Source organism: Orbicella faveolata, unplaced genomic scaffold, assembly GCF_042242905.1.
Source record: "Orbicella faveolata isolate gen_17 unplaced genomic scaffold, um_ofav_v1 contig_14, whole genome shotgun sequence".
NCBI classification, from domain to species: Eukaryota; Metazoa; Cnidaria; class Anthozoa; order Scleractinia; family Merulinidae; genus Orbicella; species Orbicella faveolata.
Window position 1 is genome coordinate 19852548 of NW_028301541.1, and position 25040 is coordinate 19877587.

The 25040-nt window shown below is 43.2% G+C and overlaps 2 protein-coding genes across 2 annotated transcripts in view; both read right to left on the bottom strand.

Annotated features, from left to right (window-relative positions):
• Positions 1-401: 401 nt before the first annotated feature.
• LOC110066078 (CTD small phosphatase-like protein 2) lies at positions 402-2912 on the bottom strand. Its single transcript, XM_020773281.2, has one exon. The coding sequence runs from the start codon at positions 2604-2606 to the stop codon at positions 1353-1355; it is 1254 nt and encodes a 417-aa protein (XP_020628940.2). The 5' UTR covers positions 2607-2912; the 3' UTR covers positions 402-1352.
• Positions 2913-4497: 1585 nt separating this feature from the next.
• LOC110065941 (uncharacterized) overlaps positions 4498-25040 on the bottom strand; it is a 32832-nt gene continuing 12289 nt past the window's right edge. Inside the window, exons 15-20 of the mRNA XM_020773127.2 lie at positions 8685-24699; positions 8015-8425; positions 6976-7362; positions 6272-6643; positions 5625-6096; positions 4498-5172 (exon numbers count right to left, since the gene is read on the bottom strand). Coding sequence (XP_020628786.2) covers positions 5639-6096; positions 6272-6643; positions 6976-7362; positions 8015-8425; positions 8685-24699 — 17643 coding nt within the window. The 3' untranslated portion in view covers positions 4498-5172; positions 5625-5638. The remainder of the gene's footprint in view (positions 5173-5624; positions 6097-6271; positions 6644-6975; positions 7363-8014; positions 8426-8684; positions 24700-25040) is intronic.

The following is a 25040-nucleotide window of genomic DNA, read 5'->3' on the forward strand; positions in this document are numbered from 1 at the left end:
TTAGTCATGGATCATGTAAATAATGCACTGCCAAAATTTAAAATATGAGAATTATTAGAATTAAACATGATTATGATACAGAAATAATTTTGCAGCCTGCAGGTAAGAAATTATTTCATTCAACTGCTAAAAACCTCACAGCGTAACTTAAATGTGGGTAGGAATAAAAATCATGGATTACAAACTCAGCAATACTAGTAGTCACAATTTGTTGACTGAAAAATCAAAATGATACAAATTTTGTAATTTTGTAAAACCTGACTTTTTTCACTCTGATAAATTTAATCTTTCAAGGTTATAAAACCACTATGCTATTCTCATTTTCATAAATCCATTATCCATTATTTCGGCATTCTTTCTCAAAAGTGAAAGCCAGTATAGTGTAAATTCAACACACAAAATTAATCTCCATAGAGAAACTGTTTACTTAGATACAGTATACAACATGTCATTTTCAAATGTAGTAAGGTACAACAAACAATACACTCAAATATTTCCTTCCCATTAGGTACAAACAGTGCTACATTTCAATAACAAGTGATTGAACAGGTGAAAACCTACCCAATAAACATTTGTGAAAAATATTTGTAGTTTTCTTCGGGCCTACAGGAGCCACACATGTGACCTCAAAGTTATCAACTTTAAAATGAAAATCAAATTTCTCGAGTTGGAATAATTTAACCATGCGTACGCCCAAATAATTATAATACATTTTGAATAGTATTAAAATGTTGTAAAACAAGATCTCAAGCAGCTCTGAAACTGTACAAATAAAAACTAGTTAGAACTGCTTTACTTCCGACCATATACATATATATATATACATAACTACGCTACATGTTTACATATATTTTCATAAAAATCTTTACAATTGAAATTGTGTTTGCTAAAATTGTGGAGAATGTGTTAGAAGAAACAAACTTTACATTCACTGATTACAACGCGAAATTTTCCAACAGGCAAGAAATATTTCGTCAGTTCTTCATCTATACAGGAATCATGGTTTCTATATAAAAACATTTTAAGAAAGCTCTTAAATGTGTTTAAGTCTGATACTTATCTCGCCTATCATGGCGGTCTCCTGTTGTATATATATAACATGACACTCAATATTTTTGATACTCCTAAAAATCTTTCACTCCTGAAGTTCGTCACGATTAATAAAATTGCGATCCCTTCAATGAAAGGGTAAAAATATGTAAAAAGAAGTCCTTACAAGACTAAAAATTTCGAAAACCACTAAAAGGTTCAAGGTTGTTTGAGACTAAAGTTTTTTTTTTTTTTAGATAAGCTAAATTTTGTTAGTCACAAAGTTTCACCTGTATTTAAAATCCACGTGTAAAACCGATCACCTAAACCCAGCGCTCATGCATTCTGAACCTATCTCTGATATGCGGCCTTACGTCGTCTTTTCGTGTTGCAATCATCTCCAAGAAGGGAAGAAGTTCGAGAAGCTCTCGATCGGCCTGATCCACAAACCAGCTTTCAATAGGAATGCCATTAAATATTTGGTAAGCGAACGCTTGAGGTGAATTATCCACAATCATTGTCTTAGCTAAGTCCCTACCGAGAATATTCAAATCTTTAATGTAGTTCCCCTGCACACAAACACAGTGTTCGCGGAAGAGACGATGTCGAAAATATTTTCGCCCGGGATCCAAGATATTCAATAACTTGTCCGCGTAGACTTTCTTCGAGGCAGTGAAAAGGATAACCTCGAACATACTGGCCACTCGCTCGAGAAAGCGCTTTAAATGTGGCCTGGTTCGAACGAACACTTGATAGCAGATGTCTTGGTAGAGAACAGGAAACGACAAATTGGCATCTTCCAGTTTGTTAAGACTGCAGTGGACAAGTGTCTCGTCGAGATCGAGCACGAGGCAAAATTCCGGTGTGCTCCGTGTTTGTAAAGGTAAAACAGGGCCGCGACTCTTGCCATCTTCGCCTTCCCCTGGTGGAGGAAGGTTCCGAATGAAATAAAACGGATCATCAACTTCCCACTCACACTCAGAATATGAAGATTCCGGAATATCATCACCAACATTTCCATTTACGTCGCCGTTCGATGCGGCTAAAGCGCCCTTATTCACGGTCGATGAACTCTGGTGCCATTGAGTGTTTTCTTCGCCATAAGTCGCGCCACAAATCCGAGATCCACTTGTTGTCGAATTAGCTGAAACTAGTTGTCCTTCCTTTCCGACCGGTTGGATGTGACCATTCTTTCCGAAGAAAGTAAAAACCGGCGAGAACAACGTTCCAAGGAGCGATTTGCGCTTTGAGGGTTCCCCGTCGGTAATGGACTTCGTAGTAACAGAATTTACAACCGTTGTCTCGGTAGTAAATTTTCGTTTCTTGAGGAGATTTGAAGTGATTATCGCGTCTTCCTCATCCTCGCTATCAGAGTCGGACCGTTTGCGTTTCGCAGGGCGATCTTTCTCGTTATCTTTCGACGGCGACCAAAGGAAAGTTTTGATTGAACTCAACAGATTCCTTCCTGAAGAAATCGCGGGGCTTTCACTGCACTGAAGGTTCGCCGCTTCACCGTTGGCCGCGGCATCCTCCATCTCTCGTGGATCACTTTTCAAATTGTCTCTCTGTGATGGCATACTCACGCGCGATTCGATCTCAGAAAACGCCGGAACTTCAGGAGAAGTCTCCCAAAGTAAATACCCAAATAAAAACTTTGAAAACAGCCAAGTGGTAAAAGCCCCAAACGTTCTACATGTATTTGCTATGCGCTCACTCTGTAAGCTTCATACAGACTGTGTGCATGGCATCGTAAACGATCTGCCTCAATGACAACCTCTGACACTGTGTTCTGGTTGGATGGTTGAATGCACATTTCATGCAAATATCCGTGAAAACAACTCCGACATTTGCATACAACCCAGTTTCGCGCGCTCAACAAAAGCGTACTGAAACAAAGCTTACTGTAAAAATATTTGCACCTGAACAGTCTTTAAATAGACTATAGTGACTTCCGTTGATTGAAAATCTGTTTTTCTGTCATAATTTCAGTTCTCGACTGGGAGGCAAATTCACCGGAAGTGCAAAAAAACGTCGAATTCGATTTGGATTTTTCACACCCCAAAAATTACTACAATGTTGTCTTATAATTACATCTCTTCTTATCCTTCTATTCATAAATAGCTTAGAAAAATGGCTTTGATAATTTTTTCATGTCTGTGGTATGATAGTAAACCAATTAGTACAATGTTATACAATATCATAGCTCACGCTTTCATTCAGCAGTTTTAAGTGCTTAATTTTATACCTGCCGTGACAAGAAATGCAGACTTCATGGTTTTCGTATGAGAACCCTAAGCACAAAAATTTCCTTCAAATTTGATTTCTACCCCTTGGCCAGAATTATCGACCCATCCCTCCCGTCCCTTAACATCTTTGGCGTGGTCTCATAGTTCTCCGACTTGGGAGATAGTGTTACTTTGAGTAATTCAGAACAAACTAAGGTTCCAGATGCTCAAAGGCGGGAGAGCGGCAAGTAAAAATGGGCATAAAACTAAGCGGCTTGTTCAAAAAACACACTGCATGTGTTAGCTAGTAAACCGGGACCGGCCGTGGACAGCACGCTTTAGCACGGTGCACTGTGTTCGTTCAAGATATGGGCCCCAAAATGGGCCCCAGAAGGGTCAAACGGACCCAGTATGGTGGAGGCAAAGCGGCCGAGAAAGATAAAGTCCCCTACCCGAATTAGACACTGCTTAAACAATACTTTGAACAAGACATTCTAGCATTATTTGGTATACAAGGAAGGATTCCAAGATCCGAGAAACAAACCACGTAAAGTTTAACGGGTAAACTCTTGGCACAGAGTTACTCAAGATTGCCGACAGATTTTAAAACGTAAAAGTAGAGACAAGGTGAAAATGTCTACTTCAATTCCCTTATAATTTGCAGATTTAATAAAACGAACTCTTTTATGTCCCAGTTAGATGCGATAACTTTTGTAATCTTGGAATCAAAAGAAGTTTCAAAATTTAATGAATAGAAAAAGCAAGTGGGCGTTACTATTTTTAGGGGTTTGGGAACAAGATATATTTTTGGGATAAATTTGAGGGAGCAAAGGATATCTCTACTATGAAAGGGAACGTTGCCGAATTTTAAAGGGAATAATGGAATTTATTAATAGGGCACAAGCGAGAAATTTTCCAGGGATCAATGATTTGTAGCTCCCATTTTAAAGAACACGGCCTCTTTTACTTGGGATTGAAAGGGAGAAATCATCAGAGGTGAGAGTTATGCTATATTCAAACAGCGACTGTGGAAGGTAGCAGAAGCTCGGGACTAAGTAATGAGGTCACTTCGGCTTCATTAGCTCCCGATACACGGGTAGTAGCTAGGGCGCAAAACTTAGTTAGATATGAAAGCGAGAATACGCGTTAAACACCATAAGTAAAGGTTTCTTTTCAAATGTTGCGTGCTGGGGTAAGAGAGAGAACAAAGTTTTCCGGTAGAAATTAAATACAATAGGTGCGCTTTTTTTAATGCTCTTTTTTTATTAATTTAAAATCCCCCCCGAAACACGCTGCTGTAGTTGCGTTCTTTCATCAAAAGGTAGACTCACCGGGCGCTTTTGTCTGCCTTCTTCATTTACGAACGCTAGTAACAACGCAAAATATATAATAAAATAAAACCAAATACTACAATTCTAACAACCGAAACCGATCAAACAAATATCAGTTTTTGCCCTTGCACGAGAGGTCGGGCTGATAACAATCAATGTTCCGATTTTCATAAAAATTCATAGGTGGTTGTCCCAGAAAAATAGACTTGACTTAAATAACGTTATACTTCAATTGTCATATTGCCTAAATACGGAGGAATTAAGGCCAGGTATCTACCCGTTACCAGCTAGCCCAATATTAACTTATCGCACTCATGTCCGTGCCTCAACTGCCTCTTCGAAAGAAATTAGGACCAAGAAGGCTCACTGTGATAAGGCTTAAATCTTTTTATTAAAACGGTGTAAATTCTCAGTGAATAAAATTAACGCTTGTTGTAAATTACCAATACTTGGCGATAACTTCAACCAACTTCTATATGTTCTATTAATGCTGTTTCTAACTACATGAAAACAAAACGAAAAAATATTTTGTACAGTTCAGTGGGCGAAACTGGGCGTTCTACTTCACTGGCCTTTACAGGAATTGTCTGAAACGAAAAAGAAAGGAAAACTTTAGTTTTGAATGAGCCAAAAAAGCCAGCTACAATAAAAGTATGAGCATAAGAACTTCTTGTGTCCTTCACTGCGCTAGTAGAGGATGCAATGATATCTAAAAACCCAACAGATAAAAAGCGCGGGAAAACTTAAAACGGGTGAAAAGCGCGGGAAAACGAGTAACGGACAACCATCGCGGGAAAAACATGAAACGGGTAATACGCGCTGGAAAACATAACCTATCCTAAGCGCGGGAACGTATACATATGAGTGGCTTCAGTTTTGCGCCGAATTGGCCGATAAGTACAGCGTCTTCACTCTGATTGGCCTGAGTACCTGAGGCAATAATAATGCTTAAACTCCTTGTTCTGGATTTTACACTCCTTTTGTCTCCCCCCGTTTCTACATGAATATATTTTGGTGCGTTATATCGCTTGATACTCACCATCCCTGCTTCCCTCAGCACTTGTTGTGGAGCGAGTTCTTCTTGCAGATGGTCTTGCCTTGACCGGCGTCTCCACGTGCACAGAAACACTCCTTGCATATGTACTGATCACGCTTGATTTGTTCTCTCCACGCGCTTGCACTGGCCTGTTGTAAAGCTCCAAATTTATCCTTATTCTCTGAACCCAAGAATGGTAAACCAAAGACAGATCCTTTAGTAGCTTTCATCAGGGATACGTATTCGCCTCCTGGTAGGGGAGCTGCGCCGCTTCCTGTTTCGGGCTTCTTTCTGTAGAACACATTTCCTCTGAAGTTTTGTCCGATCACCTCGCCACGGAATTTTCTGTACTTGCCGATGACGTTGAGAATGATGTCCTTGCTTTCCAGCATGTTGCTGATACTCTCAAGGGAAGCGAAATCAGCTAATGGATTGCGGTCCGTGCTGGTCAGCAGAAGGAAGATCTTGGTAGCACCTACGGAAGAAACGCGAAAGTTGTTTAGCATACTTGTAGGGAAAATGAAGATTTTGAAGTCAAGTATGTCGTCCTGGATTCAGAGTTAGTTTATGGCAAATATTCGTTGAATTATTCCGATTCCAATAACGCGCCGTCAAAACAAGGCAACGTCGCGTTTCTTAACAACACTCACCAGGTCTGAATGGATATCTATAAGCAGCGGCCGCCATGGCTTCCAAAGCATCACCAGTGTCATTCTCAGAGTTCTCGCCAGCGAATTTGAGATGCTCAAACGCAAGCTCCACACTGGCTAAGTCGTTCATCAGCTGACCGTTAAGTGTAATGGCATGCGGGTGCTCATGTAACAAGCGACCACCGAATCCCATGACGCCGAAGCGGAATGAGAACTTGGAATCAAGCGATTGTGTTAAACTGGTCAGGAACGTTGGAAGCTTCTCTGCATAGCTCTTCAAGATCGAGATCTCGTGCACCAGAATGACAACATCCACCGCTCTGTCTGCCTTTTGGAACCATCTTTGACCGATCTGTTTGCCACCGCAACGACCTATAGGCAATTAACAAAGGAAGACTGTTAGTGACTTTTGAATTCTTCCTGATTTTGTTGTTATTATTGCTGCTGTAGTTGTCGTGAGACTGCATTTTGATTGACGTCGCGTTCGTCATTCAGGTTTTCTCGATGCGTCAGTTACCAGCCATTCATCGGATTGTTTCGCTGCTCGCGGACAGCTCTAGTTTTTCTTTAACTGTACTTTTTGAAGCCTACCATTTGTACATCAAGACAGCTTCTTTCCTTAAACTAAATTCAAGGGGTTAAATCTGAAAAATACGTCTTCGCAAGTCGAGTTAATGATTAAGATTAAAATCATTAACACTTACCACACTCAGGCAGATATTCGGCCCATACTCCTTGCAGTCTAACGAGCTCGATGTAAGCAGCAGTTGTGTTACAATGCTTCATGTCTTTAGGCGTGCTGGTGTCGCATTCCTTGTAGTCAAGCTCACAGGCCTTGACGAATGGCTCGGGGTCAACAACTGAAGAAAAGTGACTGAGTGGAGAATTCTTGTCTTTGAACAATGTTCGGCAGCGCTGGATGTAGGTACTCTCCTTGCACTTGGGTTTCTCATTCTCGAGTGTAGAGACTTTGCATTGTGGATCACGAGTGACTTCCCAAGAGTTCACAAACTCGGTCAGTTTGGAGGTTGGGGTGTTGTAGCTCGTCATCATCTCATCATGGAACTCGTTGTTGTTGGTTCCCAGAAGACCTGCCGGAAAAACGTACATTAGAATGTAGGAATTGTACGCGGGATGTGCTTTAAGCTGCCCTCTAAGGAACAAGTTAACGAAGGTCAACAAATAAATTAATTTATATGTAAGGTTTCTCATGGGACCAATTGAGAATAAGCCGTAACACCGATAAACCCTAATGTTAATATTGAAATTCCCATTACTGGTCTCGATACTTTTTTATAGTGCAAGTTGGGAGAATTGATGACGTATAGGTTTCGCATTGGACCAATTGAGAATAAGCCATAACTCCGATAAACCCTAATGTTGATATTCAAATTCTCATTACTGGTCTCGATACTTTTTTATAGTACAAGTTGGGAGAATTGATGACGTATAATGTATTATCCCTATAAATTCTAATGTCAACATTCAATTTCTCCTTACTCCAACCAACGGGGAACATTCACTGGTCATTCTTTTGTATAGCGCTGGTTGATGGCGTATGATAATTTAGCCTTTTTCGGCCCTGATGTCAAGGAATAATTTTAGTTCTCTTCAGTCATCTTAAAACATTTCTTACAGCATAAAAGAATTGGCAACAATTCCCATTTGGTTAGATCTACACTTCTTTCGATCACGTCTGTATTCCTCACTTCACTTAAGATTCAACTGATGTTGAAGTCTTACCTGCCATTCTTCCATGGTACCACTTGGCGATGTTGAAAGTACACAAGAAATGCTCGACATCGCAGATGATCTCCAAGCCCAAATCGTGTCGAAGCACTATGAAGGAACCTTCTCGTTGGATCGTCGTGTTGAACGTCTCGACAGGCAGCTCACTGTGGTAACCGTCGGAGAGCTTCTTGCCAGACGAGGTAACCTTCACGATTGTCTCTACTCTGCCGTCTTGGTGGATTTTCACGCTCGAGTCCTCCGTGACTACGATGATGGCGGTCTCCTGACTCAAGATGGTGAACTTGTTATCACGGACATCTCTGGCTAGGACATACATACATCCGGACTTCTGATAACCGGGGAAGGTGTAGTAGGTTCCATCAAAGGTGTACACGTGAGGTCCGCCAAAGATCATGGCCGTGCCTGTGGAAAATGAAAATCACAACATGGTCAACAGAGCGTTCTTGAACGGCTTTTAAGGTAGTCGACGCGTTATAAACAATCAGAGCGAGGGGATTCTCCTCTTAGCCAATCAAGACGTGCTTTACTACACTCTCTGGCTACTGTAATTTGTGGCTCTGTGGAATTGCTAATGAAACTTGCTGTAGTCATGTTAAAAAAAGTGACGAATTTCTACTAATTTCTTGTGATCAATTTAAAAAGATGTTCGATTTAAACTTACTGTTGAATGGTGGAATCCAATTGATGGGGTTCAGCAAGTGGGACATTCGCGACACTTGGTGGTTAATCCTCTTCTGCATGTACCGTTTAGCTCCATGCAGGTTTCGCACTCGCATTTTCATCATCTTCTTGGAGTGCTCGAGATAGGAGCTAGCATCGGTCATGAACTTCACAGTTGTTTCGTGTTCACGAATCTTCTTGTACAGCGCTAGTGAGTAGTTGCGAAGCTCAGCACATCTCTGCAAAGTCACGTTGTAGACTCCACGATACAGCTTAAGGCAGATCTTCATGGTCTGATTAAAGGCGATTCCTGAGTAGTTTCTGGCCTTACTCCAAGCTTGTGGCAAACTGGTGGAATTGCAGATATCAAGAGTGACATTCAGCGCGACTTCATACACCTGGACAGTGAAATTTCGCGTAGCATTGAATCCAAAACTGCACCATTGACGAGAGACGTTCAAAGCCATTGGGATATATTCCTTGATCATGGTACTGTTGTAAACCATCGTCATGGCCTGACGAGAGAGGTTCAGAGCCATTGGAAGGTATCTCTTGGTAGTACAATTGTAAACCATCCCGATGGCCTGACGTGAGAAGTTCAAAGCCATTGGAAGATATTTCTTGGTAGTACAGTTGTAAACCATCCTTATGGTCTGACGGGAGATGTTTAAGGCCATTGAAATATATTTCTTGACCATAGTACAGTTGTAAACTCTACTTATGGCCTGACGAGAGAAGTTCAAAGCCATTGGAAGATATTTCTTGGTAGTACTGTTGTAAACCATCTCTATGGTCTGACGAGAGATGTTCAAAGCCATTGGAAGATATTTCTTGACAATAGTGTAGTTGTAAACTCTCCTTATGGTCTGACGAGAGAAGTTCAAAACCACTGGAAGATACTTCTTGACCACAGAACTATTGTAAACCTTTCTTAGGGTCTGACGAGAGACGTTCAAAGCCATCGGAAGGTATTTCTTGACCATAGTACTGTTGTGAACCATCCTTATTGTCTGACGAGAGAAGTTCAAAGCCATTGGAAGGCATTTCTTGACTAGGGTAGAGTTGTAAACAATGCTCAGTGTCTTATTTTGTAGGCGTTGACAAAGCTGGATGGTCCTGTTGAAAGCGATCATCGAGTAGTTCCTGGCCTTAGCTAATACTTCTCGGTAACAATGGACGGTCTTGTTCAAAGCTGTTATCGTGAAGTTCCTGGTTAGATTCAATGCTTTCCTGCATAGTTTGAGGGTCTCGTTGAAAGCTATCTTGGTGTAGTTTCTGGTCTTACCCAACGCCTCGAGTAGACAGGTCGAGTTGTAAATATCAAGACTAACATTGGCGGCTACCTCGTACGCTTGAACAGTGAAGTTCCTTGAGACGTTTAAGCCAAAAACGCACCACTGTCGGGCCATTGGAAGATACTTCTTCACCAGGGTCGTGTTCTTAACAATCAACATGGTTTTGTTGTAAAGATGACGGCAAAGCCTGAAGGTCTTGTTAAAGGCAACAATGGAGTAGTTCATGGTCTTCCCCAGTGCTTCTCCAAGACAGGTTGAATTGTAGATATCCAGAGTAACGTTAGCAACTGCCTTGAATGCCTGAACGGTGAAGTTTCGGGTGGTATTAAAGCCAAAAGAGCACCACTGGCGGGCTACTGGAAGATACTTCTTCGCCACGTTGTACGCCTGGACGGTGACGTTCCTAGTGGAATTAAAGCCAAAAACGCACCATTGGCGGGCTATTGGAAGATAGTTCTTCACCACGGTCGTGTTCTTCACAATCAACATGGTTTTGTTGTAAAGATGATGGCCGAGCTTGAAGCTCTTGTTAAAGGCAATACGGCAGAGCTTGAGGGTCTTATTAAAGGTAATCATTGAGTAGTTCCTGGTCTTTCCCAGTGCTTCTCCGAGACAGGTTGAGTTGTAGATATCCAGAGTGACGTTGGCAACTGCCTTGAATGCCTGAACGGTGAAGTTTCGGGTGGTATTAAAGCCAAAAGAGCACCACTGGCGGGCTATTGGAAGATACTTCTTCGCCACCTTGTACGCGTTGACGGTGTAGTTCCTTGTGGTATTCAAGCCAAAAACGCACCATTGGCGTGCTATTGGAAGATACACCTTTACCATGGTCGTGTTCTTAACAATCACCACGGTTTTGTTGTAAAGATGATGGCCGAGCTTGAAGCTCTTGTTCAAGGCAATACGGCAGAGCTTGAAGGTCTTGTTAAAGGCAATCATTGAGTAGTTTCTGGTTTTACCCAGGGCTTCTCCCAGACAGGTTGAGTTGTAGATATCGAGAGTAACGTTTGCAACTACTTTGTACGCCTGAACGGTGAAGTTCCTGGTGACATTAAAACCAATACTGCACCACTGACGAGAAAGATTCAAAGCTATCGGAAGATACTTTTTCACCATGGTAGTGTTGTAAACAACCAGTATGGTTTTGTTGTAAATACGCTGGTAAAGCTCGCGGGTCCTGTTCAAAGCGATTGTTGTGAAGTTCCTGGATTTGAGCAACGCATCTCGATATAGTCTGAGGGTCTTGTTCAAAGCTATCGTTGAAACGTTCCTGCCGTGACTCAGTGCCTTTAGGTAGAGCTTCATGGTGACGTTGATGGCAATCTTGGAGTAGTTCTTGGCTTTACCCACTGCCTCTCCCAGACAGCTTGAGTTGTAAATATCCAGTGTGACATTCTCAGCGACTTTGTACACTTCAATAGAGATATTGAGTGTTTTGTTCACACAAACAACGTACCAGTGGCGGGACAGGTTCAAAGCATTAGACAGGTATATTTTGGTGATATTAGAATAGTGACGTGACAGGTTCAAGGCACGAGATAGATATCTGTTGCTAACGTTGTAACAGTGACGTGACAGGTTCAAAGCACGAGATAGGTATCTGTTGGTAACGTTGTAACAGTGGCGTGACATGTTCAAAGCTCGAGACAGGTATTTGTTGGTAACGTTGTAACAGTGACGAGACAAGTTCAACGCCCGAGACAGGTATTTGTCGGTGACATTCTTTACATGCGTCATGTTCAAACTTTTAACGAAGTTCTTGGTGATGTTGAAGTAATGGACAGTCATGTTAACATACCGTGCAACAACGGGGTGATTCTTGATATGTCTGTAACCACTTCTTACGAATCTTACGAACCTACCAGTCTTCTGGCGATAGGCAATGGCGAGGTCCTTCGTCATATTCAAGTAATGAAGAGTGATGTTAACGTACCTCTTTGTAAGAGGGTGGTTCTTCGTCAGGTTGTATGCGTTGATCAGGAATCCTTGTGTCTGGTTGCGGTAGAAGACAACCAAGTTCTTGGTGATGTTCAAGTAATGGAGAGTTGTGTTGATGTACTTGCCAGTGAGATTGTGATTCCTTGTCAGGTTGTAAAACTTCATTACGAAGCCGTACGTCTTCTGACGATAGAAAACTGTTTTGTTTATGGCTACTGCAACCCACGCTTTGCCGATAGTCCTGACGCGGATAGACATCTTCTTTGCTTTGGCCTTAACTTCGTCAAAGGTCTCGATTGCTTTTGCCTTAACTTCATCAAATTTCTGGATTGCGTTCTGTTTCAACGTCTCCATCTTGACCACAGCTTGCTTTTTCAGCGACTTCATCATCTCCAGAGCTTCCTTTTTCAACTTTTCCATCTTCTCCAAAGCTTTAGCTCTCAACTCTTCCATCTTCGCCAAGGCTTTGGCTTTCAATGTTTCAATCTTCTCCAAAGCTTTGGCTTTCATTTTTTCCATCTTTTCAAGGGCTTCCCGTTTCATGGACTTAAACTTGATTATAGCCTCGCGTTTTAGAGACTTCATCTTGATCACAGCTTCCTGTTTCAAAGACTCCATCTTCTCAAGAGCATCTTGCTTGAGGTTTTTCACTCTTTCCACCGAGGCTAAGGCAAACGACTTGATGCTTCCATCAAAGGGTCTTGGGTGTGGGAAAACAACAGTAATGCCCTCGTCTGTCACTTGGATGTACTTGGGAATAGCAGCACGGAGGTCAGTGATGGTTTTCTTGACGGCAATACGAGCATTGCGAATCGTGATACCAGCATTACTGATTGAGATATAAGCTTTGTTGATGGTTTTGTTGAAGGCAACACGGACATCTTGGACTGTTGTGTTGACAGCAATGCGGACAGTTTGGACTGTTTTGTTGAAAGCAATGTGGACAGTTTGGATTGTTTTGTTGAAGGCAATGTGGACAGTTTGGATGGTTCTGTTGACAGCAGTGCGGACAGTTTGGATGGTTCTGTTCATGGCATCACGAGCTTCCACGAACCTTTTGTTGATAACCAAACGAACACCGTGGACGGTCTTGTTGAATCTGCGTGTTATCTTGATGAAGGTGACGTTGAGGTATCCAACGGTGCGATTAACATATCCAATGGTAGTGTTGACGAATTCCGAAGTCTTCATTGCCAATTCGTTGAGCAAGCGAGGACCATGGTTATTGACAACTGCCATTGTAATGTTCCTAGTAATGTCAAAACCTCTGCGTACTCGCTCTTTGACAGCATCCTCGAATCCATAGTACTTGCTGATGAAGATTGCCGTCTTTATCACCTCCACACGCGTTGCGTTTAAGAAGCTAATGACGGGTTTGGAATTGTCCAGGGTTGTATTTAAAGCCAGTAGTGTTGTATTCAAGGCACGGATCAGCTGCAGCTTAGTGTTGTTAAACTCCTCCAGCGTCACGTTAACAGCCAGGCGAGTCATGTTCAACGTGAAGTTGTAGGCACGGATGCATAGAGCACGTCCCTCAAGAATGGACTCGCGGATTGTCATTTTGCCGAACTTGCGAAGCATGGCATATGGCTTGCCGTCAAGTGTCATTTGGACCGCTTGTCTTGACATATCCATCGCACGGGTTTTCAGGTCATTTGCACGCTCGAATGCCTTCTCTTTCAGCTCGAGTGCCTTCTCTTTCAACACGAGTGCCTTCTCTTTCAACTCGAGTGCCTTCTCCGTGATGTTCTTCTTCAGTTCTTTTACTAGCTTGCTGCAGTTGTGGTACATCGGTACAATAGTGTTCTTATAAAATGGTAGGACTTTGCTGTAGTACAAAGGCTTCAGTTCTTCTCTACAGAACTTCATGCATCTTTCCAATTCGTTTCTGCAATACTTCATACCGCGTTCCAAGGTCCTGTTTATCCACACACGGGTAAGATTCACTTTTTCTGTGGTCCAGTTACGAGCAATGGCAATAACTTCTTTCAAGGTCACGTTCTTGTAACGATTGATGTAGCGTTCAGCAATGGCTCTGTACATTTTAACCAGCCTGGTGTAATTTCTGTATAATGGGGCGAGGTGACTCTTGTAGATGCGTTCGTAGTGACCTCCCAGAATCAGGGTATAGTTCTTCACTGCCACTTTAATAATCTTCGTGTAATTCTGGACTGTCGCATTCAGGATCTTTGTATACTTCTGGACTGTCATATTGAAAATCTTTGTGTAATTCTGGATTGTTCCATTCAGGATCTTTGTATAGTTCTGAAGAGTCGCTGTCACTATATTAGTGTAATTCTGAACTTTCGCTTTCAGAAGGATGGTATAATTCTGAACTTGTGCTTTCAGAAGGATGGTATAATTCTGAACTTGTGCTTTCAGCAAGTTTGTGTAGTTCTGCATTTTCGCCTTGAGAATGGTTGTGTAATTCTGGACTTTCGCTTTCAGAATGGTTGTGTAATTCTGGACTTTAGCCCTCAGAATCGTGGTGTAGTTCTTAACTTTCGCAGTCATGTTCTTGTAATAGATCTGTCCGATGGCCACAAATTTGCGCGTTAAGTTCTTAGCTTCTAACGTGATGTTCTTGATTTTAAGAGTGACGTTTCTGGCCAAGTCAATGGTCTTGAACACATACTCGTGCTCCACGATTTCACGGAGTTTCATCGCCTTGAATTGGTCAAACTTTTCAAGTAACCTCTCGCGAGTTTCCTGCACCTTCGTTTTGATCCTCTCTGCCATCAATTCACTCCTGTCCATAAGTTTCTCCACGATCAGTTTACCCTTCTTCAGTGCCACCTGAACGGCCACTCTCAGCTTACTAGAGGAATACTTTACAACACCTTGCCCAGCGTCAACAAGTTCGTGTTGACGAACCTCTTCAATAAGCTCAACCCACATTTCATGATATATGACTTCCTCGATTGGTGTATCCTTGATGGCGGCTTTGATCTTCCTCAGAACCTTCTCTGACAGTCTCTCGATGAATTCCTTCGGGTTAGCCATGATCTTTTGGATCTTCTTCTCGAGGAAATCATACCTTTCCTTGAGCAAAGCATACCTTTGCTTGATTTGGGCTGGGAGTGTTACGTTCAAGTAGAAGATAGCTTCTTTAACCTTAGCCTCCACTTTGGGTTTCATCTGCTCGACATATTCAACAATCTCGTTGTACTTCTCACTAAGGAATTTTTCAGTCCTGGCGTAACGCTCCTTGAGCTGGTGTTTCTGGATGTACTCCTGGATGTCTTTATGGGCCATGATCTTTTTAAAGCTGTCGTTCAAAAACTTTCTGGTTTCATTGAGTTTCAGCAGAGTGATGTTCCTTGCTTTTCCCAGGAGTGGCAGGGAAATGTTTATGGCTTTTTCCAGAAGTGGCAGAGAGATGTTTTTGGCTTTGACGAGGTAAAAGATGGTCTGGTTGTGCATCAACTTTACATAAGGATGGAAGATAGCAGCAAGGTCCTTGGCAGCGATACAAGTGATGTTGGCGGTTTGGTTGTACAGAGAGATGGCTTCTCCTGTGATGATCATCACGGTCTTGTTCAGCTTTTTCAGCTCCTTTTTCCATTCTTCTACTTTAACCTCCAACTTTGCTTTGGCGTCCTTGATGGTTTCTTTTATTTTCTTCTCAATGATCTCTCTATTCTCATGATACTTGTTCTCTACGAGCGCTCTGACCTCGCTGAACTTGCTTTCTGCCAGTTCATAAGCTTCGTAGTACAGCTCCTCCATGGTCTTCTCTTTGTTCTCATCGTACCACACTTTAAGAGCCTGAGCGTTCTGGTTCACAAACAACACGGTCTTGTCAGCATATCTCAGCACCAAAACTTTGCCTTTGAGGTAGTTTTCCTTGACCAAAGGCACAACAGTCACGTTTACGTAACGGATTCCTCGAAGCACCAGAGTACGGGTCTTGTTATAGGCGCCAACAGTGATATTTCGCGTCACGTTGTAGATGTGCAGCGTGTAGTTGCGGCTCAGGTTGTAGAACTTGTAGTAGTATTGAAGAGTCAAGTTGCGAGTTAAGTTGTAGTACTGAAGGGAGTACTTGCGGGTGAGATTGTAGTAGTGCAGTGTCAAGTTACGAGTCGCGTTGTAATACTGAAGGGCCATTAGCTTGGTGCGGTTGACCAGGACAAGGGTCAAGTTGTACGCCCTCAACGTCGCGTTCTTGGTATCGTTGAAAAGTTTCACTGCAGCTAAGGTGACGTTCTTGTAAAGTTTCACTGCATGGATGGACACGTTCTTGTAAAGTTTCACTGCATGGATGGACACGTTCTTGTAAAGTCTGAGTGCATGGAAGGAGACGTTCTTGTAAAGTCTGAGTGCATGAAAGGAGACGTTTTTGTAAAGTCTGAGTGCCTGGAGGGAGACATTCTTATAGAGCTTCACTGCTTTTAAAGTGACATTGTTGTAGAACTTCACTGCTTGGAAGCTGATGTTATTGTAGAGTTTCACTGCTTGGACGGTCACATTCTTGTAGAGTTTCATCGCACGAAGGGTGACATTCTTGTAAAGAGCCAGTCCGTGCTTGCTGGAAAATTCATAAGCTTTGATGACAATCTCCTCGTACGTCATGTCCTCGTACTCTCGCAACTTAGCAATCAATGCATTCACTTTGTTTGTCAGCTTTTCCCGATAGACGTTGAATTTTTCCAAGGCGTTTTCTTTCGTGTCTTCATAGATCTTCTCCAACATTTCCTTGTACAGGTTGTACATCTTAAGTCCTTCTTCTTTGTGCTCGTTGTAACACGCCAACGCGAACGTCTTCGCCATGTTGTAAGCTTCAACGGTTTTGTTAACGGTGATGTTTTTGTAAAAGCCAGCCATTTCGTACGAAACATTTCTCAACTTTCTTTGGCAGTCGAAGCTGATGTTCTTAGCCAATATTCCATACTTGACGAAAACGCTCCTTGTTTGGTTTCCAATGGCGAGGAATTCCTTCACAAAGGCCTCTTTGGATAGTTTCATGAGGACGAGATCACTTGAAAGGTTCAAGACACGCTGCGTAAGGTTGGTTATGTCCTGCATCTCTTTCAGTACTTTCACTGTGACGTTTCCAATGTGGTATTTCGCAAGGAGTGCTCTCTCCGTAATGTTAAAAGCTCGAACGCGCGCCAGCAGTTTTTCCCACTTAGCTTTAAGTTCCAAGGCTTCTAGTTTACCTTTCAGATCCATCTTCTTCCACGCTTCTTTGATGGGACGAATGAGTTCGAGGGCGCGTAGTTGTTTTGTAACATTCAAGACCTCCGCGGAGACATTTTTGGCAAGGACTTGGATTTTCTTGATGGAAATGTCCATGATCTCCCTAGGACGCAATTTCAGAAGCTTTTGGAGAGACTTGTTCAGGGCTATTAAAGACCTGTTGTATATCAGAGGGGCGCGTCGGCTCAGGTTAAATCCAAGTTCAATCGACTGATTCAAGATCTTCTTGGAGAGGTTAAAGTACTCAAAGCTCTTTCCAATGGCGAAATCCACGATCTCGTCTGGTGTCTTCTGTGAATGGTCGCTGATAAATGTAATGACAGCGGAGATGTTGCTGTAAAGAGTGTGGTTGAGTGATGTGAGCGTCTCCGATGCGATCTCCAGGGAAAGAAGAACAGCCTTATCCAGCGCTTTGCCGATGGGAACACGACGAATCGTGATGTTTCGTACTTGGTACATTATATCCAATGCCATGGGAACAAGCGGTTTGACAATAGGCTTCAAATAGTTTGTGACGTTGCTCTTCAGATCATCAGCAAACTTGCCAATGGGTGTGACAGCCTTAAGTACCAAAGGATACACTTTCTCCTTCACTGAGATGAAAATGTTTCTGCCAAATTTAATGAGAGGGCGGTGAGTCTTCATCAACTTTCTGTAAGCAACCAAGGACACCCTCCCGACACGAATGTATATGGTCCTGATTTGTTGAGTCACGTTCCGAGCCAGATGAATGGCTTGAATGGTAGCATTTCTCATGAGCTTGGGAAGAACTTTGGTCAAATTCTTTGTGAAATTCAACGCTGTTTGATGGATCAGACAGGCCTTCTTCCTGAGAATCTTGATGTTCTTCCAGGCAGTCTTGTTAAGCAACTCGAACTTCTCCCGGAAGGTCCTGTTCAGCAGCTTGAAATGCTCCTCGAGTGTCTTGTTTAGAACAGTGATGTTACGAACGCTCAAGAAATGTTCCCCAAGGGTCTTGTTTAGAACAGTTATATTACGAACAATCAGCGTCAAGTTCTTGGCAATGATAGTCACATTCTTCAGGGTGCAAGAAGCATTGAAGTTGCATGTAAATTCCTTTACCTCAACCATGTACTTGTCATACAGAGGGCCTACTTTCTGTCCGCGGATCTCAACTTCTCGCATCTTGATGATTAGCTGGCGTGTCTTCACCTTCATTTTCTCGACAAGTTCTGCGGTAGTAACTTCAACCTTTTTGGAAACGCGCTTGGCGATATCCCCAAGTTTTTCTCCACGAACCGTTACGGTGCTCACCATAATGGATACGTTATTGGCCCAGACTCTAACATCTCGGCTGATGTTCTTTAGATGGAGGGTGATATTTCCAATTATGGGTGGAAGCACCTCTGTGCGGAACCTTTTGTAGGCGATTGTGACGTTCAGACGAATTCTCTTGTAAAGTTCGGTGGCGTTACCCATCATCTTTGGAAGCCTGTTGATGGTGTCATTGAGTGTCTGAATAGTGACGTTAAAAAGACTCTGCGTCAAGTTCTGGGCCTTGATTGTGGCATTCTGGAGCAGTCCTGTGTAGTTGTAATTCTTGACTTGGGCGTACAACTTCAGAACGACAGGTTTGATCTTGGCTTCGAGTTTCTTGACAAGCACTTGGACCTCTTTGGTAAGGTTTTGCCCCATAAGGATTGTCAGATTGTAGTACCTCAGGGTTACATTTCTGATTAACGTCTTCAGAAGTTTAACTCGGTTCATGAGCGTGGTTATGGTCGAGGTATTCCAAGTCAGCGAAAGACGGCTTGCCTCAGCGTTTAAGAGGTACATCAGGCGAGACTCGTTCACCACATTCTCACCAAATTTGCTTTGGATGGTCACCTGGAGGCGATAGTCATCTGGCATCTCCCCGACAACCTGCCCTGAGATTCTTGGAGTGACGGTTACATTGAAGACAATGCTTCTTGAAGAGGGGTTAAATCTCAGGAACCACCCTGCTTTGTGATTTTCATAACTGACGAAGGTGCTAACGATATAGTTCTTCCAGTCGAACCTCCCGGAGAAACCAACGGTACGTTTCAATGCTGAGAATGTCAAGAAAAGTGTCTTGGTTTCCATGTCCAGCTTCTCAGTAAATGTTAGTGTTCGCTTGAAGATCGTTACGCCAGAAGTGAAGGACTTCGTTAACTTGTCATACTCCCAGGCCAGCGAAAGTGACTTCTTAAACCCTTTCAAATCCATAACTATTCCCATGCCTTCAGTATTGTCCCAACTAACGTCAAGAACCACTGGTGCATTAGGCAATACGTCAATCGAAAGATGAAGTTTTTGTTCGTCCCACTTTAAGTCGATCTTATGATTCCATGTCCTCTTGAAGGCTGCAATCTCCGTCGTGAAAAGCAGACCGTGTTCTCTGCTTAACACACCTCTAACTTCCAAAGGAAAAGCGGGGAAGATCTCAAAGTGGCCTTCGTATTCCCCTGTGCTTTTGCTGTATTGAAGCCAATTTTCAATCTTCTTATCGAAAGCGGAGACGATGCTACTTACTGACAGACCATCGTAAGTGTTCCAGCTAGTCGTCCATGTAATTGGTCTTCTTGGAATGAATTCGACTCTGACATCAACGGACTTGCGTTCCTTGTACCAGATTAGAGACTGTGTCATCGTTTTTTCAGGAAGGTACTCGACGGTAAGAGTATTGGAGAGTTCCTCGGAGGTGTTTCTATAAATACCAGTCAGTGAAACCTCCTTGCCCTTGGTGTAAATCAGCGATACCTTGGCCTCATGATAAGAATCCTCAGCATTGGAGTAGTTGTTGTAAGAAGCATCCCAGCCATACTCGAAGGTGCGGCCCATCGTTTTAACAATGTACTGGTAGCCGAGTTCGTGACTCTTCTCCGCTCTGGAGTACGTAAGTTTGGAGCTATCAAAGAAAAGACTTTGACTTCCATTTCGAAGTATACGGAGCATGACAAGTTCTTTTAGGCCCGTTTCCTTGGTGATAAGGGTGTTCTGCCATTCACCAACAAAGCGACCAATGTGGACGCGATACTCGAGCATCTTACGGTGAGCAGTGTTCAAACACATGACAGATGATTTGGCTGCAATAGTTTTGTTCCAGAACAGGACAACAGCAGCTTCTTTCAAGGTCTTGCCGTTGAGCCAGACGCCTTCCACGCCGACCTGCTTCTTGAAAACGGTGGCGTTAAATCCGATTGCTTTCTCAGTGTCGTTGCGGAAGTAGAGTGACGCACCGACTGACTTGTTCACCACTGTTGCATTAAAATGGAGGCTCTTCAACTCGTCGGTGTGGAAGGAGCTCACCCAAGATTCGAAGAAGATTGTCTTGTTAAACTTGGCAGTCAGACGAATACCACAACACATGGGATCCTCAAACCTTTGTGTTTTCAATTCACCAGTTCGGTTAAGGACGGTCAAGTTGAGGGCCATGCTCCTCTCGGCCGAGCTATTTGTGAAAACAGCGCATATTTTCCCACGCGACTGACCGCGGTATTCGGGGTAGATGCAGGCACTTTTCTGCGAAGGTGAATTCTGGAGGAGTCCAACAAGAGCGACAGTGGAATTCTGATAAGCAGCCCTAATGACAAGCTTGCTCTCTTTCTCTTGGAAGACGATTTTGCTTAACAGGTCAAACGATTTGTTGCAGCATTTCATGTTTAGGTGTAAGCCCGTGCTAGCTGAATTACGGAAATAAACTAAAGAGGTATTCATGGTCTTGTTCATAACTGCAAGATTGAACTTGAGTCCTTTCTCGCCATCGAGGTTAACCAGGGTCCAGACAGCTTCCATAGTCTTGTTCAGGGCTGAAGCATTGAACTTGACGGATCTTTCGTTCTCGCTCCTCATGTAACTCCAGACAGCTTCAACTGATTTGTTCACGGCAGAGGTATGGAACTTGATGGCTCTCTCATCCCCATTCTTCAAATACGTCCAGAAGGCTTCTACAGTATTGTTCAAGGCTGAAGCATTAAACTTGATGGATCTTTCATTGTCACTCTTCGAATAACTCCAAACTGCTTCAAGAGTTTTGTTCACGACGGAACCGTAGAACTTGATAGCTCTCTCGTCCTCAGTCATTGCATAACTCCAGACAGCCTCGATAGTTCTGTTCATGGCTGAAGCATTGAACTTGATAGCTCTCTCGACGTCGCTCCTCACATAACTCCAGACAGCCTCGATAGTTTTGTTCATGGCCGAAGCATTGAACTTGATAGCCTTCTCATTCGTGTTGCTTCCATAACTCCAGACGGCCTCGATACTTTTGTTCATGGCTGAAGCATTGAACTTGATAGCTCTCTCGTCTTCGCTCATCTTATAACTCCAGACAGCCTCGATGGTTTTGTTCAAGGCTGAAGCATGGAACTTGATAGCCTTCTCATTCTTGTTGCTTGCATAACTCCAGACGGCCTCGATACTTTTGTTCATGGCTGAAGCATTGAACTTGATAGCTCTCTCGTCTTCGCTTATCTCATAACTCCAGACAGCCTCGATGGTTTTGTTCAAGGCTGAAGCATGGAACTTGATAGCCTTCTCATTCTTGTTGCTTGCATAACTCCAGACGGCCTCGATACTTTTGTTCATGGCTGAAGCATTGAACTTGATAGCTCTCTCGTCTTCGCTTATCTCATAACTCCAGACAGCCTCGATGGTTTTGTTCAAGGCTGAAGCATGGAACTTGATAGCCTTCTCATTCCTGTCGCCTGCATAACTCCAGACAGCCTCGATTGTCTTGTTCATGGCTGAAGCATTAAACTTGATAGCTCTCTCGTCCTCGCTGCTCACATAACTCCAGACAGCGTCAATAGTTTTGTTCATGGCTGAAGCATTGAACTTGATAGCCTTCTCATTTTCGCTCCTCTCATAACTCCAGACAGTCTCAATAGTTTTGTTCATGGCTGAAGCATTGAACTTGATAGCCTTCTCATTCTTGCTGTTCAGGAACGTCCAGATAGCTTCTACAGATTTGTTCGAGACAGAAGCATTAAATTTGATGGCTGTCTTGTCTCCAGTCTTCACGTAACTTAAGACAGCTTCAGCAGTTTTCCTCATGGCGGAAGCATTAAATTTAATGGAACTTTCATTCTCCTTCTTCAAGTAACTCCAGAAGGCCTCGGCACTTCGGTTGAATCCAGTGGCGTTGAATTTGATCAGCTTCTCGTTCTTGAAATTAATGAAGGTCCACATGGTCTCTATCGTCTTGTTTAAGGCAGATCCGTTAAACTTGATGCTCTTCTCAGTGGCAAAATTCAGGAACGATAAGGTCGTTTCGATGGATTTATTAACGGCGTTGGCCTTGAACTTCAAACCCTTCTCGCTCGTGAAGTTAAAGAAGGTCCAAGTGGCTTCAGTTGTCCTGTTTAGAACACTAGCCCTGAACTTCAAACTCTTCTCGTTTCGTGAATTGAGGAAGGTCCACCTGGCTTCTATGGTCTTGTTTAGAGCGCTGGCCTCAAACTTCAAACTGTTCTGGTTGTCCGATTTAAGCAGGGTCCAAGTGGCATTGACGGTTTTGTTAACTGCACTTGCCTGGAACTTCAAACCTTTCTCGTTTTCCAGATTAAAGAACGTCCAAGTGGCGTTAACAGACTTTTTTAAAGCACTTGCCTGGAATTTCAAGCTTTTCTCGTTTTCCAAGTTAAGGAAGGTCCACGTGGCATCCATAGTTTTGTTAACTGCACTTCCCTGGAACTTTAAACTCTTCTCGTTTTCCAAGTTAAGGAACGTCCACGTGGCGTTAACGGTCTTCTTCAAAGCACTTGCCTGGAATTTCAAGCTCTTTTCGTTTTCCAAGTTGAGGAAGCTCCAGGTGGCATCAACGGTTTTGTTCATAGCATTTGCCTTGAAGTTCAAGCTCTTCTTGTTTTCCAAGTTTAGGAATGACCAAGTGGCATTGATGCTCTTGTTTCCAGCACTAGCATTGAAAATCAAACTCTTCTCGTTTGGCAAGTTAAGGACACTCCATGTGGAATGGATGGTCTTGTTTAGAGCAATGGCCTTGAACACCAAACTCTTCTCAGTACTCTGGTCGATGAAAGTCCAGGTGGCATCGATGGTTTTGTTTAAGGCAGAAGCATTCAAACGAAGTCCTTTCTTGCTTTCGAGGTTGAAGTAGGACCACATGAGCTCGGCCGTTTTGTTCAAGGCAGTGACGTTAAATAACAATCCTATCTCTTTTCCAGCGTTGACATACGACCACACAGCCTCCAAGGTCTTATTTAAAACGGTTGCATTAAGCTTGATGCTCTTTGCGTCTGAGAAATTGCGGAAGGTAAGAGCACTTTCGATGGTGTGATTCAAGGCCATGGCGTCAAATCGCAGTCCTTTCTCTTTGCCCACGTTGACATACGACCAGAACGCTTCGATGGTCTTATTGATGGCAGTTGCATTGAACTTCAAGCTTTTTCCGCTTGTAAGGTTAACCAATGTCCAAGCTGCTTCTATGGTCTTGTTTAAACCTCTTCCATTGAACCTCAGCCCCTTCTCTTGACCAATGTTAACGTAAGACCATACAGCGTCCATGGACTTGTTCAGGAGCAATCCGTGGAACTTGATTCCTTTGTTCTGCGTGAGGTTGAAGTACGTCCAAACAGCTTCTGCTTTGCTACCAAGCACCGTGGCGTTTGTCTTTAGGGACTTCTCGTTGGTTGCGTTGACAATACCTGTGTACCATCTGATGACACGGTTCTTGTTGTCATGGCTGGCTGTGAAACGGATACCCTTTTCGTCTCCAGCCTTGGCGTAGGATCCACGAAGGGTAAATGACTGATCGCGTGGACGGGCAAACAAGCGGAGAACACCTTCTTTCTGAGCTTTGAGAAGTCTGCCTGTTAATTCAATTCCAGCCTTCGTTGGTTCGTTGCTGAAGCTAAAGACGAAGTTGTCCTCCTCCTCTCCGAGATTACCATTGAAGCTGACCTCTGTCTTTGTGCAGGTATGGTTCGCCAGGAAGCTGACACTCTTCTTGGGGATGTTCAGTTCTCCAGAGGCGTACAGATACTTGCCTGTCCAGTACGTCATATTGCTGACGAAGCCATACACACCTGACCTGTTGTAGAGCTTTGTCAGCTGCTTGATGGTGTAGTTTTTGTACGATGCGGACAGTTGAACGCCAAGCTCTCGGGTGAGGCCACTCAGTTCCGTGTTGTTGAAAAAGTGACCATTTAGGACGATGGGGTGACCATAGACAACGTCTTTGGCGGAATACGTCAGGTTCACAGCGTGCGTTATGTTGTTGTAAGTCGCCTCGAACTTGCCAAAATTTACGCCAACAGCACCGGTAGACATGCTGAAGAGTTTGCCGTCTTTCTTGAGCCACAATGTACCGTTAGCCTCAAAGTTCCGCTCCCACATTGCTCCAGGAGTAGACATTTTGGCGATAACATCGTATTTGTTGTCATCCTCGGTTTCCAGGCGTTCTGCTATCAACTGATATTTCGTAAGCTTAGGATCCGTTCTTTGCATCGACAGACTGAAGGAAGCTGGGCCAGAGAACGGGAAGAATGGCGACTCGTAGTCACGATAACCCAACGGCAGAGAGAGTTGACCACAGAATGTTATTCCAAGAACACGTGTCATGTTCAGGCAAGGTGTTGGCTGTAAGAAACAATCAAATGGTTTATGGTTACCAAGGTTACTTAAAGGGACAATGCATAAACGACTTGTCTTGATGCATACATAACGATAGTTTCAAGACAGACAAATTTGAATTTTCAATGCTCTCAAATCAAAAGGTGTCTATCAGAAATAGGCTCTATGTGAGAATAGAGCAAAACACTTGACATCGCGGGTTCAAGTATCTTTACATTGTTTCTTTTGTTCTTTATCCAAAAGCAACCATGAACTCTACAGTTTCGCTAGCAAATACTACTTACACTTTGTCAACAAATTTGAGACAGTGTCACACAACAACAAATCGGAGACAGTGACATACAACA

Bases quoted from the DNA above. Each gene is read 5' to 3' on its own strand.
- LOC110066078 (XM_020773281.2), bottom strand. From the start codon at position 2,606: ATGCCATCACAGAGAGACAATTTGAAAAGTGATCCACGAGAGATGGAG.